The sequence below is a fragment of the Gymnodraco acuticeps genome, unplaced genomic scaffold (genome assembly GCF_902827175.1).
Source record: "Gymnodraco acuticeps unplaced genomic scaffold, fGymAcu1.1, whole genome shotgun sequence".
In the NCBI taxonomy this organism is placed as follows: domain Eukaryota; kingdom Metazoa; phylum Chordata; class Actinopteri; order Perciformes; family Bathydraconidae; genus Gymnodraco; species Gymnodraco acuticeps.
This window is the reverse complement of record NW_022991985.1, coordinates 5,926-23,714: the sequence shown is the minus strand read 5'-3', so window position 1 is coordinate 23,714 and position 17,789 is coordinate 5,926. Positions and strand designations below refer to the sequence as shown.

At 39.2% G+C, this 17,789-nt stretch overlaps 1 protein-coding gene across 1 annotated transcript in view; it reads left to right on the top strand.

The window, feature by feature from the left end:
• The window catches only part of LOC117536283 (gamma-aminobutyric acid receptor subunit rho-2-like), a gene marked incomplete at its 3' end in the record, with an annotated part of 101,862 nt that extends 86,586 nt beyond the window's left edge, over nt 1–15,276 (top strand). The window contains exons 4-6 of the mRNA XM_034201079.1: nt 3,985–4,208; nt 10,264–10,346; nt 15,136–15,276. Of these exons, the coding sequence (XP_034056970.1) occupies nt 3,985–4,208; nt 10,264–10,346; nt 15,136–15,276 (448 nt within the window). The remainder of the gene's footprint in view (nt 1–3,984; nt 4,209–10,263; nt 10,347–15,135) is intronic.
• Nucleotides 15,277–17,789: the final 2,513 nt, after the last annotated feature.

Here is a 17,789-nt window from a genome sequence, read left to right as displayed (position 1 = left end):
GTCAGAACAAGGTCAAGAGTGTGATTATAGCAGTGGGTTGGTTTATTTACACTCTGACAAAAACCAACAGAATCTAATATAGAGTTAAATGCAACAGTAAGGCTATTTTTATCATCGTCAACATGAATATTAAAGTCACCTACGATAATTACTTTATCTGTTTTAAGTACCAAAGTTGATAAAAACTCAGAGAGTTCAGATAATAATTCTGAATAAGGACCTGGTGCACGGTACACTGTAACAAATAAGTTTTCAAGGTCGGATGCGTAAGACTAAAAACGAGACTTTCAAAGGAGGTATAATTTAATTTTGGTTTAGTATTGATAAGTAAACTTGAGTCAAAGATGGCTGCAACTCCACCTCCTCGGCCCGTGCCTCGGGCAATATGAGTATTGATATAGCTGGGTGGAGTGGCCTCATCTATGCTGACATATTCTTCATGTCTCAACCAAGTTTCAGTGAGACAGCATATATCAATATTATAATCTGATATTAAATATTTTACCAATATTGCTTTAGATGCTAGAGATCTTATGTTTAAGAGACCACATTTAATCTTCCTGTTTTGTTGCACTGTAGTAGTTGTTACATTTACTTTTATTAGGTTATTATTTATGACACCTCTATTAGGTTTTACCTTAACTTGTCCTTGGGCAGACACACACACCGCTAATATTGGGTATTTTATTGGGTTCGGGATTCCTATGGATGACTGCCTAGGAGAGAGCGCAGAGAAGTGTGTAAGACTGCGACTCCGCCTCCTGGTCTCAACTCCAGTTTGTCATGGATTAAGTCCACAAAGCCCTGAAATGTTTGCCGGAATGAGATTTGCACCTTCCAAAGTAGGATGAATGCCGTCTCTCTTAATCAGACCAGGTTTTCCCCAGAAGGCTGTCCAATTATTTACGAAGCCCACATTGTTTGCTGGGCACCACCAAGACAACCAGCGCTGAAATGATGACATGCGGCTATACATGTCATCATTGATCAGATTGGGGAGGGGACCAGAGAAGATTACGGTGTCCGACATTGTTTTAGCATATCTACACACCGACTCCACATTAAGTTTGAGAGGTGTTGCACCTCAGTTCGCAGGTTCCCTACAATAGTCCGTTCTAGTGACTTCATAACTATTGAGGTCAAAGCCACTGGTCTGAAGTCATTGTTGTCATGTGGGCATGTTTTTGTTGCAACTGGTATGATGACAGCTTTCTTCCATATTTGAGGGATGCTTCCCGAGTCAGCAGAGAGCTGGAATAATGGACACCAGGCAGGGGTGAGCTCGTCTGCAAACGTTTTCAGCAGGAGTGCCGAAATACCGTCTGGCCCACTGGCCTTCTTAGTATGCAGTTGTTTGAAAACCCTGGCCACAGCACTATCATCCATTATTCTTCTTCTATTGTGTATTGGGTCACAGGTTAAAGAGGTTGACAAGTTATTAGATGCATCAATGTTAGAAGCATAATTAATATCAAAACGTTTGTAGAAGTTGTTAAGTTAATTTGCTTTGGTAAGCTCATCCAGAACATGCATCTCCCTCTTGCCGGAGTTCAGATTTGTAATTTCTTTAACAGAGTCCCACAGTTCTTTCGAGTTCTTGGTTGAGAAAGCCTCTCGGACACTCAGACTATGTTGCTCTCGGGCTTCTTGAAGTTTCCCCTTTAGTTCTCTTTGAGCTGATCTCAGTTGTATTGCATCGTTCTTTTGAAAAGCGATACCTGTCACCTGCAGAAGTTCTCTGACGACTCCGCCATCGTTGGCCTCATCTCCAACGAGGACGACAGGGAGCTGACGCAGGACTTCACCTTCCGGTGCCAGAGGAACCACCTCCAGCTCAACGCAGCGAAGACCAAGGAGCTGGTGGTGGATTTCAGACGGCGCCAACACTCCCCCCGACACCAGTGAACATCCAGGGAGCGGACATTGAGATTGTGAAATATGTCCCACCCCCTCCAGGACACCCTGTCCTCACTGTGCAGCTCCTTCAGCGACAGGCTGCTGCACCCCCGCTGTCTCACGGAGAGATACCGCAGGTCCTTCCTTCCTGTAGCGGTCAGACTGTACAACTAGCACAGCCCCAAGTAGACCCCCCCTCCCCTACACACACCAAAACACAGACTATATCACCCCTTGCTGCTGAATACCAATCAACTATGTGCAATATGTGCAATATATATATATGCCGTTAATAACTGTGTAATTTATACCTGGCTGCTAAATCCTTAGAATTCTTACAAGGTGTGTTTTTTGCATTTTGTATTTTTAAATTGTGTAACTTGCTGCTGTTAAATACCATCAAACTACACTGAACAAAAATATAAACGCAACACTTTTGTTTTTGCTCCCATTTTTCATGAGATGAACTCAAAGATCTAAAACATTTTCTATATACACAAAATAACCATTTCTCTCAAATATTGTTCACAAATCTGAAAGAATCTGTGACAGTGAGCACTTCTCCTTTGCCGAGATAATCCATCCCACCTCACAGGTGTGGCATATCAAGATGCTGATTAGACAGCATGATTATTGCACAGGTGTGCCTTAGGCTGGCCACAATAAAAGGCCACTCTGAAACGTGCATTTTTGCTTTATTGGGGGGGGTCCGAAAACCTGTCAGTATCTGGAGTGAGGGTTAGGGTTAGGGGTAGGGTAATGTTGTGAATTGAGTGGCCGATGGTGGTGGTGGGGTTATGGTATGGGCAGGCGTATGTTATGGACGACGAACACAGGCCACTCGATTCACAACATTACCCTAACCCTAACCCTACCCCTACCCCTCACACCAGATACTGACTGGTTTTCGGACCTCCCCAGACCCCCCCAATAAAGCAAAACTGCACGTTTTAGAGTGGCCTTTTATTGTGGCCAGCCTAAGGCACACCTGTGCAATAATCATGCTGTCTAATCAGCATCTTGATATGCCACACCTGTGAGGTGGGATGGATTATCTCGGCAAAGGAGAAGTGCTCACTATCACAGATTTTTTCAGATTTGTGAACAATATTTGAGAGAAATGGTTATTTTGTGTATATAGAAAATGTTTTAGATCTTTGAGTTCATCTCATGAAAAATGGGAGCAAAAACAAAAGTGTTGCGTTTATATTTGTGTTCAGTGTATGTGCAATATATACATGCCATTAATAACTGTGTAATATATACCTGGCTGCTAAATCCTAAGAACTGTTACAGGATTTGCATTTTGAAAAGTTTTATTTTTTTATTTTTTTATTATATTTTGTATTATATCATAACTTAGTACTTTTTTTTAACATATGTAACATTAAGCTGTCTGTGGCTCTTTCCTGCTGTAATGATGCAAATGTCCCCTCTGTGGGACTAATAAAGGTATTCTGATTCTGATTCTTCTGGTTCCCTCGTCATGTTTTTGTTTAGAAGCCTGACATTATGTTTTTGGTTCACACAAGATTAAGATATATTCAAGTTTTGATTTACGACATAAAATACATCAGTAATACCCCACTGGTGAATGTCTAAGCTTCTATGTGTCTTAAAAATGGCAGTTGACATTAGTCACCTTTAGCTTAGCATTGCTTAATGTGATGTTTATGTAGTTAGTTTCTAGCCTAACGTTAGCTTTTTCACTTTTGCCTTTGCATTAATGCTTCAAACATCCAAAAAGTGGTGTTAATATATGGAGATTATACTTATGATCAAAACCTATAAGTATAAGTGTTTGCCAGATATCTTTTCTTCCAAAATGCCCCAAATTCCATAGCTTTTTGTCACCTTTTTGCACTGCTTAAAATTCCTCCAAAATATGTCATCCCTGCACAACTCTATGGAAGAGGACACATCATTTAAATTGGAAAATAAACAAAGACAGGAAGTAAAAACAGATATGACAAAGATTGAGAAACTTCAAACATAATGAGTCTTTAAGTCATTGTTTTTGACAAAAATAATACCAGGTTCACAGATAAAGATGTCACGTTTAATCCCTCTTTCCTTAAACCCCACCAGGACTTCACGATGACCCTGTACCTCAGGCATTACTGGAAGGACGAGCGCCTGTCGTTCACCAGCAGCACCAATAAGAGCATGACGTTCGATGGCCGTCTGGTGAAGAAGATCTGGGTCCCTGATGTCTTCTTCGTCCACTCCAAGAGGTCCTTCATCCACGACACCACCACGGAGAACATCATGCTGCGGGTCTTTCCTGACGGACATGTCCTCTACAGCTTGAGGTGTGTAGCATTTCACCGTCTGAATGTTGGTCACAGGAACCCAGAGAAGCATATTAATAATATAGGAATACCTCCCTCATAGGAAATTATATGATTAAACGGTTGCTCTTAGCTGTTAAATTCCAAGTATTAATAATACCCAAGAAAACATAAAGTTTTGTCCTTTATTGGCTTAAAACTAAAAGCATAGTTTGCAGTAAGCTGTGCTGTATTGTTAGCTTGATTAGCTTAACATGCAAAACCACTATTTGATCTTGAAACAAAGAACAGATAACACTCCATGACACCAAATATCAATTTTAAGATGATTTCAAAATCCCCCATGATTTAGACCACATATGAGTCAGAAAAACATGACTATCTTTGTGGTAAAAGTCCTTCATTTTGCGGCCTTATTATCTCCTTCTGTTTAATATAAAGTGGGTCGCTCCGCTAAGCCTAAAGGAATTTCCTAGTCTCTGTTTATTAGAGATTATTCATGTCAATGCTACTTCAGGGTCTCTCTCAGGAATAACATTCTGGAATAAAACACTTCATTGGAATAGTTTCATTTGTGTCAAACAATGTTGACACAAAGTGATTTTCCTTCAGACTGAGGCCCTGTTGTGATGCTGCCACAGGGACCTTGTGTCTGTAAAGTGGTAATTTCAGAAAGAATTTCCATCCTCCAACAGACCCTGGTAATTGAAGGACTCGCCAATACATTGTTTGTTTCACTATTGGACATTCAATACAATAATTCTGGTTTGTGATGTTTTATGTATGTGTGTTTGTAGGTAGCAAAGGCTCACATGAAGTGTCATTCAGAGCGACAAAAATGTTATGTTTGCATGTCATACTTAATGTAAAGTCTTCTATTAGCAACAGTTACATATAGCACAAAAAAACAAATTTCTCTGCAGTTTTTCTAATATATCAACAAGACTGCTAACTGCAAAACCTTTAACAAAATAGGGCAGTGCAGGAATGAGTCCTAAAACCCATAAATGAGTTAGCATTTACCACTTCCCGTTCTTTAAATGTGTTTTTGGTTTGATGCCTGAAATAAGGTCTGTGACAATAGCTTAAGAAGATTTCATATTTTGTTGTAAGGCATAAAATACGTCAATAAATGTCTGAAGTCTATGTAAATATTTCTCTATATTTGTTAATTTTATAATAGATTTTAAAATGCTTTTTATAATAGTTCTATTTTTGCTACTTTATTTCTCTTATGTATGCACCATAGGCATCAATGCAAATTCCTTGCGTGTGTAAACCCACTTGATATTCTGACTCGGTTAAGCTAGATGTGTGTCACAGGCGTGCGTGGTGTGACTTTGAAAAGTTTATAATGATTTCTAATGTGAAGCTGTGCCGACACAAAACAGCAGACAGAGCTAAAGGTCAACAATTAGGGAATTTGTTATAATGAACAAGTTTAAAACTGATCTGAAATACAGAGGTTAAGAGGAAATCAAATGTCCCTGCAGAAAAAGAGTCCAAGCTCATAAACAAATAAAGATGGACTCCCCTGGAGGAGTGATGATGCACACAAAGAAATACTTCAAATATTAACAATAGAAACAGTTAAATGATTGAGCTTTTTTAAAATACAAGAAGTAAAAATGGATCCTGAGTTTATAACATGAGGTGGGTTCAGGCGGGAGTGGGAACCCGATCACAGTTTGCTGTAAATAGACAGACTCTTCCTACGTGTTGAGAGAAGAACATCATGTGACCTGTGGTCTCTGCCCTGTCCAGATGAATGTGTCATTCAGTGCCAAAGATTCAAAGATAACATAAAGTAGATGTTTTTACCCAGGTCACAGAAAACAATGAAAAGACTCACACAAGATAATAATGGAGGTCTTTTCCAGTCACTGTTTGATTAGATCAGGGGTGCCCAACCTTTTTTGAACCGAGAGCTACTTTTAAAGTTGCCAGTCTGCCGAGATCTACCAGTCCAAATAGAGAGGCGTAGCCATTACTGACAGCCTACTACCAGGTAAATACACACTTCTACTTGTATAAAACTCACATTTGTACAATTAATACTTCATAAAATACTGCAGATCCTTTATCTTACCTCTTTCTAATCTACACACATACAAGTATTCAACTGAAGTTACACAACAGTGTTGTTGATACAGAGTTTATTCACACGTCACATACTACAGTGGTAATGTTTTCAAGAAACATTGAACAGTGCTGCCAGATATCACACAGGGAAAAAAGAAAAGACTCTGAACCCTTTCTTTGCCATTATATAAAAATAGTGTTGCTACAAAAGTATAAATTCGGCTTACTAATAAGACAACTCAGATCTGAAGCTACACAGGAATCTGCTGCCAAAGTGCAATAAAAAAGACTAAATTAATAGAATCAAACCCTTTTTTGTTGCATTTTAGTCGAGTATAAAAATAAATGCCTTTAAAATAGGATGCAAGCAACACTAGTTTCTTAACCTGAATCGATAATAGACTATAATCAATTTAAGTTTGCATTCTTATACCATTTTGTACAATAATTATAATGAATAAGTTCAAACAAAATAAACTTACAGCTGATTAATAACGGTATCTAACTTGAGTTTTTATTATATCAATAACCTGTTGAAATGCTACTGTTATTTTGACTGTCCCCCAAAAGCACGTCGGCAGCCTCCAGGAATGCTTCTTTCACAACTTCGCCGTCTTTGAAAGACTTCATGTGTTTCGCAAGAACGTGACTGACACGATAATATGCTATGGTAGCAGCCTTAGGGGCGGTTCTAGGGGGGGGCAGGGTGGGGGGCAGTGCCCCCCTAACACTGACCTCTGACCCCCCTAACACTGACCTCTGACCCCCCTGTGGCCCCCCTAACAATGAAACGTTTTTTGTTTTTTTTAAATGTATATTTTCTGGTACTCGGTTTGCCAAAAACCGCAGGATTTTGTTGCTGTAATGTGAGATTGTGCAGACACCCTTATGTAAAGTAGAGATGTAACTGTTCATTGCCTTTATTTTTATATAAATATGGTGTTAGTGCAAACATTGCACTATAACTTAAGCTGAAGCTAACAGTAATAACTATAAGATCTATCTGAAATAAATAAGTGTACTGAAACAAATACCAATAACTGTATTGCATTGTTTTCTTATGCGCAATTACTTCATACTGTCTAGTTCTCTTTTTCGTCCTGCATTTATTGTGCCCCCCTCAGAAAATAACTGGCCCCCCAGTGGCCCCCCCAGTCAAATTGGTCTAGAACCGCCACTGAGCAGCCTTGCTCTTGTTGTTGGGCCTGGTGAAAATGGACTGCTGTGCATTTAGCTGTCCTTTCAGGCCCCTCCCCTTTTGGAGCGTAGGGCAGAATTAGGAGGGAATTCCGTCTCGTAGCGTTTGTGCACTGTTTTGAAATGCCGCTCCTAAATTACCCTTCTTCGATAAAGCCACGCTCGCATTGCAGATGAGACAGATGGACTTTGAATTGGAATAGATACAAAAATAATCATCCTCCCACTCGGAGTGAAAATTATATATTTTGGGCTTTTTTGCTTCTGCCATAATTGCGGTCTTGTGTGTGTGCGGACTGTCACTCCTGTTGACACGGACAACGTCAGCGAAATAGTGCCCACTGCCCACCAGCCACGCCCGACACATGGGGTCACGCCGGCCAATCACAAAGCTTTGATGCGTTCAAGTGCATTATTCTGGCACAGGAAGATTATGTTACAGGACATTAACGATAAAACAGAATATTGTTGTTCTATTTTTAGACACTAGTGCAGGGGCGGTGGGTACTGTAGTGTAGGCCTTCCCAAATAGTTGTGTCACTGCATCCTGGTAACATTTAAATATAATGTATTATGTTTGTGTCTTTGACATTAGCGCTGCTATGCAGCCACCAGTAAACTGTACTACGAAGCCAGTTCAACATACCCTGGATATGTTTGAGTTATCTTAACTAATCCTAACAAACGAGATCTCGCTAAGCGGTCCTACGACGCTGGTTATCAACTCAGTAAATCAACCCAGGGTTTCTCTGTCCGGCTGAGAACGCGTTCAAGGGGCGGGGCTAGCAACATTTGACCAATCACAAACATGGACAAGCGTACTGACAGCGCAGCGTCATACATCATTAATGAAAATGAAACTATAATATTAGACAAATATGAAGAAGTTCAACTTTAAATATCCATGACTTAAACACTTTATCCAGGATAAAAGCAACATATTCACCTTGCACATGCAAGGTGAATACAGAACAGCTGGTTAAAAAATAAATAAACTACAGAGTGTTTGATTGTTTGAATGCGTAGGCCTACATTAACAGGTTTATGATATCACTGCCTCATCTAAGACACGAGTGATCTGACTTAATAATTAAATAATTAACATAATTACATTTGAGTTGAGTGTTTCGTAAACTTAATGTGTTGCTTAAAATAATACTTCTGCATACAGTAGGCTATGTGACAATGTAAGTGTTGCACGGCCAGATACGGCTGGAGAAGCTGACTTAGATAAGGAAATATATGATATATTATGATATTATATGATCGATGATCTGATTGATGATGTAATATGAATGATAAGTGCGACACGTCGGCGTCTTCTCTGCATACTGCAGTTTAAACTGTATTTCCTTTATCCTGTAATATGACTTGATAGATTTAAACTCCGCACACTGAGCTCTGATCGGTCAGCAGGCGGTGCTTTCACTGAGAGTTGATCTCTTTTCTATAGACGCCGGAGGCGGGCAGCGTCAGGTAAAAAAAGTTATTTAGCCTTCCCAAACCTGAGCCTCACGCGCCGCCTATGCACTAGTGATGGGAATTCCGGCTCTTCTTGGTGAGCCGGATCATTTGGCTCGGCTCACCAAGAATAGCCGGCTCTTTCGGCTCCCAAACGGCTCTTCAGTTTATCACATATTATACATTACATGTTCCTTGTTAGACGCTTTTATCCAGAGCGACTTGCATACTGAATACTGTGGGCAATCCCCACAGGAGCAATTTGGGGTGAAGTGTCTTGCCCAGGGACACAATGACATGCTGACTGCAGTGGGCTTTGAACCAGTGACCCCCTGATCCCAACACCAAGGCTCTATCCACTGCGCCACACACCTCCCATACCTATTATTATACCTTTTCTAATTAAATCAAATGTAGCCCTGTTTTGACTGTGTACACATATATAAATTAAATTATTCAATACATCCTTTGTACTGAAGTATTCAAAAGTAAAAAATTACATGTTTAAATGATTTCGAAAGCGTGTGGTGCAGTGGGTTGTGCGTTGGTGTTCGGATCAGGGGGTCACAGGTTCAAACCCCACTGCAGTCAGCATGTCGTTGTGTCCCTGAGACACTTCACCCCAAATTGCTCCTGTGGGAATTGCCCACAGTATTGAGTATGTAAGTCGCTTTGGATAAAAGCGTCTAACAAGTGGCATGTAATGTAATGTAATGTAATTTACTGTGGCCGAATGTTTTCATTGCATTTACAGACCCGTGTAACTCTCTGATACCACCCAATGCATGCACTGACTTGCTTGTAGAACCACGCTACACAAAGCAGATAGCAACAACACCTATACAAACTTAAGCATAGACATTTAAAAAAAGGGGCTACTGTATCGACATTTTAAAATTATATTTAAAGAAAAGGCCCTGACAAAACAGCCGGGCTCTATTTCAGTATTAACTATAGAAAAAAAGACAGCAGCAGCTTACATCAAATCTTTGCTGAGCTATAATCATAAATAAATAACAGTGAAAATAAATATATTGCAATGCTCAGTACAGCAGCATCCAACAGTCTCTAATCCTTGAATATTACATGTCACTGCATGCATGCACGGAGCAGCGCGCGGAGATCATCATATCATTCTGTCTTGTATTACTTAACAACAAAAAAACAAAAACCGGCTCGTTCGCGACCGACACATCACTACTAGACACATCTCGTGATCGACTAGGAATCTCCCCGTGATCGGCTGGTTGGGCACCCCTGGATTACATTGAGACACTGAGTGACATCATGACGTAACACCCTGTTGACTGTGTGTCTCTGTGTCTCATCTGGACAGAGTGACAGTGACAGCAGCCTGTAACATGGACTTCAGCCGCTTCCCTCTGGACTCTCAGACCTGCTCCCTGGAGCTGGAGAGCTGTGAGTACCTCTCTGCTTCTCAAATCATAAAGGCTTCTTCCTGTGAGGGACCCGATCAAAACAAGAGGTCACATGGTTTTACTTCCATTCAAGGGGGGGCCAAATCACTGCCATATCACTAGACCGTGGTGGAAAGTAACTAAGTACATTTGCTCAAGTACTGTACTTAATTTGAAGTACTTGTACTTTACCTGAGTAATTTCATTTTTTACTACTTTATACTTCTACTCTACATTTTGGAGCAAATTTCATACTTTTCATTCCAATACATGTAGTTTATTTATTATGTATTTACTAGTTACTTTATCAATTATTATTTGTACACACAATACTTAGGAAAAAACGTATAAAATATGTATATTTGCTATAGATTTAACCATCCAACATTATATTCAAGTAAGTAATACCATACAGTATAGGTGGGTTTGTTGAAAATGAAGTGGCAGCAATTTACTTTTTTATAAAAAAAGATTTCACAGTTCCAAATTCTTAAATGTGAAGATTTTCTGCTTTTGCTTCAAAATATTTACATTTTTAAAGTTTTTTTCTGCAATGCAAAAGATAAAGTATAGGATCATGACGGGAAACATGTCAACTCATGCTTTAACATTCTGTTTAATTGATCTTGTTATCAAAGAATAAATAATCTGTTATTTTGTAACTTCATGTAGAGGTAGGACCGTTTGAATATTTATAGGGATTAACGCAAACTGTCAGTACAGATATTTGAAATGAGGACAGACTGTAAACCAGAAAAAAAAAAAAACACAAAATTAGGACAGGGACACACACACATATACATTCCTATATTACCAACAGTGGACTGTCATGCTCCTACAACACGTGTTAACTGCTTTTATTTATTAAGCAGAAATACAGTTAAAGGCAGTCTGCCACTATATAAATAGGTGAAGTAAGTCATTAATTGTAAATCAATGTAATCTGGAAAACACAAGCTTCTCTAAACTTGAACAGATTGCATACCATGCTGCAAGTTTACTAAAATGCATGGCCAATGAAAAAAACCCAAACAAGTGAATCAAGTCTGCCGGCACATTGTATGCCATCAGCTATTCTGGGCATACAGTATTTAACTGATTCTTAGACTGGTCAAAAACACATGTTCATCTAGTCAATGCATGTCTTGACTCTAAAAACAGACGGACCACCTACAGATTACAATGGAGAGCTATTCCTATGTACCTGCAGGTTAACTACTTAAAGAAGCCCTGTCCTGCTTCCAGTGGCGGCTCCAGGGTATGGCTGGGGTAGGCTACAGCCATACCAAGAAATGGCTTAGCCCCACCTTAGCCCCGCCTTAGCCCCACCATGAAAAATGATGTTAAAGTAAGCAAAATAAAGTCCACCAACTTGCGCCGAGTAAATTGCACAGACAGCAGTTAGTAAGATTGATTTGGATCTGGAAATGCAGAAGACTAGAAACGGTTTTGAAAACTTTTGTCACGTAGTGATCGTCTTCTCAATAAAACATCTTTGCTAATGTATTCTGGCCAATCAGAATCACGATAACGGCGTGGTGTTGTTGCAGGAAGTCCCGACGGAGAATAATTGTGCGGTAGAACTACTCTTTATACATCCATGGATACAACATTACGTAATGAGACCCCACGGTTTGATGATTGGTAGGTGTGTGGGCTGTCTTTCATTATGACACACAGAACAATGGGGGCTATCCACCCTTATCCACAATGTAAAGTCATTCACAGCCTCTTCCCTCTTCTCTCTGTGAGGAGAATCCGTGTATCTACTGACCATTTGTTTTTCTTTATTACACAAGTAAACGGAAGAGCGTCTGAGAGGCCTTTTTGCTTTTTACCTTACTGAATGGTCAAATGGTCATTGGAGCGAGGGGCGGGGCGAAACTCACGGAAGTGATTTCAAAACAAAAGCACTCGTTTGCTTGGAACTGTGATAATATTATAAACAAGGTGAATTTAGCGATCACAACGAAAACAGTTGTTGATAACTTAATGTTATTAAGGTCTGTAAATATAATAAGCCTGTGTCTAAACTTGACAACAGATTTAAACAATACAGCGATTCTGCACTGCGGTCAACTCCGCCGTCTCTCGAGTTTGTTTTTTCAAATCAGCTGCTCTTCATCTTTTTCCCTGCTATATTCAATGAGTGATACAAATATTCTTTACCACAAGTTCTTAATAAAACTGACACTCTTGGACTCGGTACTAGTTTGACTGCTACCAGAAATAAAATGAAGTACTTTTATTGTGTACTTTGTGAGTAATCCTCTGTCAGTCCCCTCCATAGTACATCATGCATGTTTTCTGCTATCTTTGATGAATGATACAACTACAATTTTACCATTAGTTCTTAATGAAATTGATAATGTTTTACTTTGTATTAGTTAGCCTACTACTAACAATACATTGAAGTATTTTTACTGTGTATCTTTTTAGAAATACTCTGTCAAAGTCCCCTGCTGAGAACAAGAATGCATGTTTTTCTTTTAAAAAGCGTTAAAAAACATTTATTTCTGAGACTGATATTGTTGGACAGAGTATTTTTAAGAGGATATGGACATGATATCAGCAATACATCCAGTCAGTACTCCGGCAGCAGCATTTTTACACCTTGGAATGTCTTTAGAGTCTGGCCTGGATAGCTGGTCCCAACTATCCTTCAGCAAAGTGACACACTCTGTCACATGGTTGCCCTCTTATGAAGCTGCTGTCTTTTAATATATGATTATTTCTCAGCCGCTAGTTCGTTCCTCGCAGATTCTTCAGTCTCATCCTTTCATCAGTCCCAGTCAACGCCTCCAGCACACTTCCATTTATTTTCTCTCACCTTGTAATTACACAATCAAACAATCTATAATTTAGCTCTGGCCTTCACTCACAAAAAAACATGTTGTTGAAATGGACACATTTTTCGAAGCTCTATTGACTGACATGCAATGACTGGGACTGATGGAAGAATCTGTGAGGAATGAACTGGAGCAGAGAAATAATCCTATTTAAAAGACAGCAGCTCCATAAGAGGCCAACAAGAGTCACATGAGTGTGTCACTTTGCTGAAGGATAGTTGTGACCAGCTATCCAGGCCAGACTCTAAAGACGTTCCAAGGGGTAAAATGCTGCTGCCGGAGTACTGACTGGAAGTATTGCTGATATCATGTCCACCATCCTCTTAAAATACTCTGTCCAACAATATCAGTCTCAGGAAGAAAGGTTGTTTAACGCTTATTCAAAATAGTAAAGAAACATGCATTCTTGTTCTCAGGAGGGGATATTGACAGAGGATTACTCAAAAAGTACACAGTAAAAGTATTTCATAGTACTTGTGGGAGTAGTTTCACGAGTACAGAGTCCAACAGTGTCAATCTCAAGAATAACTAATGGCAGAAAAAGTAATAACAAACTCGAGACAAACAGAATCGCTGCATAGTTTAAATCTCCTAACAATGTTGTCCATTTTAGACAAAGGCTTATTATTTACAGCCCGTAATAACATTCATTTTCTGGGTTCAATCTGTGTCTGGGCCGTTTTCGTTGTGATCGCTAAATTCACCTAGTTTCCCCTTGTTTATAATATTATCACCGTTCCAAGCACACGAGTGCTTTGGTTTTGAAATCACTTCTGTGAGTTTGGCCCCGCCCCTCGCTCCAATGACCATTAGACCAGTTAGTAAGGTAAAAAGCAAAAAGGCCTCTCAGACGCTCTTCCGTTTACTTGTTTAATAAAGAAAAACAAATGGTCAGTAGATACACGGATTGAGGAGCAGCAGGTTCAGCTTTCAGAACAAAGTAACAAAAAACTAAAATGGCATTCATTTTTTTAAATATGTCGTGTAGTAATAGATTTATTTATTTCTCTTCTCAAGAGAGTACCAGAATGTGTATTTTATGTTAGTATTTCAAAAAATCTCCTTGAGGGAGAATCCCCCCAGACCCCCCTGCAGGGGTTGGGTTTTCAGCATGTCAACTCTTTCACCTGTGGGGAAATTGCAGGATTGGCTCCAGGTCGCCCTTTTTATTTACTACAAGACAAATGTGCCTTTTTATTTCATACAGTTCAATTTTGAAGACCATCATCAGTTTAAACTTGTTTAAAAAGCATACTATAGTTCTGTGAAGGGATATCATCTGCCTTGCATGGCACAAACAATGTTGAGGATGTGGGTTTAAAAAGTGGGGCCTGAGGCTTGACCAGTTGAGAACCACTGGTTTAACTCACACCTGTTGCTCTCGATGTAATTTTGGTGAAAAAAGGAGACGGGGAAATAATCTAAACCTCACGCGTGGCGTTTCACTGTCAAGGGGGCGAAATAGCGTGTATGTAATTGCCTTGCAAATACTGGCTTGAGCCCCACCACTGTATGGGTTATCCCTACCATAGATTACCCAAGAAAAATACTCTGGAGCCGCCACTGCCTGCTTCCCTGTAAAGTGTTATATAGGTTTTTGTGCATGTAAATGGTCTGCAAACAAGGATAACATCCCTGTGTTCCCTCATGTGTGGGAGTTTCTCTCCCACACAAGAGAATGAGCATAATAGTGTCCCAACTAAAAAAAAAGGACATTCAGATATCAAAATGGTTATAAAGTATCATGTTTAAATATATTGATATGTTTAAATGAATAGAAGGGAATGAGCTCATAAATGACATAGCAGTTGGAACTGACAAATAGTTTAGGCTGTTTCATAAAAATGGACAACAATTTGTTATGAGCCATTTATTAGGAGCTTTGTTGGAGATGCGTTATTGCATCTAAGAGTGAATCTGATTGGTTGCTGTGGTGTCCAGACGCCTACACAGATGAAGACCTGATGCTGTACTGGAAGAGCGGGGACGAGTCTCTGAGCACCGACGACAAGATCTCTCTGTCTCAGTTCCTCATCCAGAAGTTCCACACCACGTCTCGCCTGGCCTTCTACAGCAGCACGGGTACACACACACACACACACACACACACACACACACACACACACACACACACACACACACACACACACACACACACACACACACACATTTCCAGTCTCTTATACATTTTCTATTTTCTTGATTTTCATAGTATTAACTCTATTTTTATAATCTCATTATGACTTTGCAATATTTTCTGGTTGCAAACATGTCGATAAAGCATATTTAATTGAATTGGCTTGTAAATCGTAACTTTCTTGGAACTCTTTTTGTTCTCCACCGTCTTCTGAAAGAAAATATCTTATTTTTAGCTTACACGCTCACAAACACCAAGACATAAAAAGCTCAGACATGAAGTTATGTCTTCATTTGTGAATGATTCTTGTTAGACGTTGTTCTTGTGTGCAATATCAGGATATTATACAAATGATTGTGTCCCAAATAACCATGTCAGAATCAGAATACCTTTATTCTTCCAACAGAGGGGAAATGTACATTCCAGCAAAAGTATAGAGGCAAAAGAGACAAATATTAATTAAGAGGCATGCATAAAATATATAAAAAAGAAATTACACAATTAAAAAAGAGTACACATCAAGGTGGTAACAATAAGTAACAGTATTTTAAAAAATAACATAAAATAAGTGAACAAATAAAGGTCTACAGTCAACAAACCATGGTCGTCCCTCTATGTTACGACTGGGGCATGCACGACTCCAGACAAAAGATGATTAAAAAATGAATTTACTTAAGGTGATAAGCAAGGCAATACAAACACTCATGTAAAGCAAGGACTCCAAAAAATTACTTTACAAAAAACTAACTTAAATTCACTGTAGCTCAGATAACAACTGGCTGACAAGTATCATAAGGGTCGAAACGATCTGGCACTTGGCACAGAGAAAACACAGAATAAATACAAACACAAGGGGCTCAGGTGCAAACAATAAGGGCGGGGCCGGGGAGGTAATCAGGTCAGTTAACACACATGGGTAGGAGTCGAACTACCTGATATGAGAGAGGAGATTATCAAAGTAAAACAGGATATGACAGACAACAAAAAAGGGTTAGCAGACGCGGACTTGACGATATGAACTAAACAGAGAAATAATACTAACAAATCTGACGAGACACAACACTCTAGCTCCAAACTCAGGACAAATGATACATCTGAGATCTGAGGAGGATATTTACCAAGAATATTTGGGGAAAATAGAAACATTGAGTATGAGTCAAGAGAGAAGCCCTTTAGCAGCCATAGTAATGATACTTTGAGCAAAGTAAGAAATGAGGCAACGTTGATAGAGACAAAGTGTTGGGGGATATATACTAAGCAGAAATCATTGTATTTTAGATTATGTTACCAGGGATTTCAAATAATTTAACCTGTTAAGGCCCGAGCCTGTTTTTCAGGTCTCAGGCTCAACAATGACATTCCCAGAACAAATGACCATATCTTCCCTTCTAAAAAGGGTTAAATTCATAATCTTTTTTCTCAAAGCAAGGTTACACCTGTGAGTTGGATGTAGAAGTGTCAGAATCAATATAGATGTTTTTATTTTAAAGTAAATTCAGATTGAACACAGTAAAAAAAATTAAATTATTGTGTCCGTCCAAAAAAAAAAAATTACTTAGTGAAAACCACCCTTGAATGATGGGATGGTAGACTAAAAGCTTTAGGAATCCAAACTACAACATATAATAAGTACCCTGTATCAAGATTGATGCAAAACAAGTGACATTTGACCTTTTTAGAGAGATTTAGCAACAAAAAAACACTTCTGGGGTCATTTGGGTGGATTTGACCTATCTCTGGTCCCCCTTCCTCGATTTTACTGATTGACATCTCTTTCTAACCGTCAGAGCCAATGGAATCGAGGATAACTCCCACATACTCCTTATTTGGTAATGTGTGTGTGTAAGACTGACGCATAGCCAAAACCGGAAGCTACGATAACTCTGGTGGCTACCATTAGCAGCTAACTTTTACTCTCGGATTTTTACATAAAAATTGAATTATGGATTATAAATTAAAAAAAATATTCCACAGAAACATTATCAACCTATGGATTAACCGATTCAGCTGCGTTTTCTCGTTTTAATGCCATTGAACCAGTCTTTTGATCAGATTGACAGCTACGGTGAGACGAACTCCCGTAAAAGCTCCGTAAAGGTATGTGTTGTGATGTCTGCGTTTGCTTCCCCTGTCGCGAGTTCGGATCACTCAGTGATTTCATTTTTATTTGTCCCGCTCATGGTACGCAAAACCAAATAATAATACAATAATTGCCACAAAACATGACTATCTTAGGATACTGTTATGTGTTAAGAAACACACAAAAAAATACTTATTTCCCACTTGACGGTTAACGGAAAGAAACAAAACAACACCAAAACATCACATGTATAAGGAAAAGAAAAGTGCAACACCCTCATCTGAGTCCTACTGGAGAAGAAGGTGAAAAGCGACGCATGATGATGATAATAATAACAATAACAACAATAACAATGGCTAAATAATCTGTGGAGTCTCA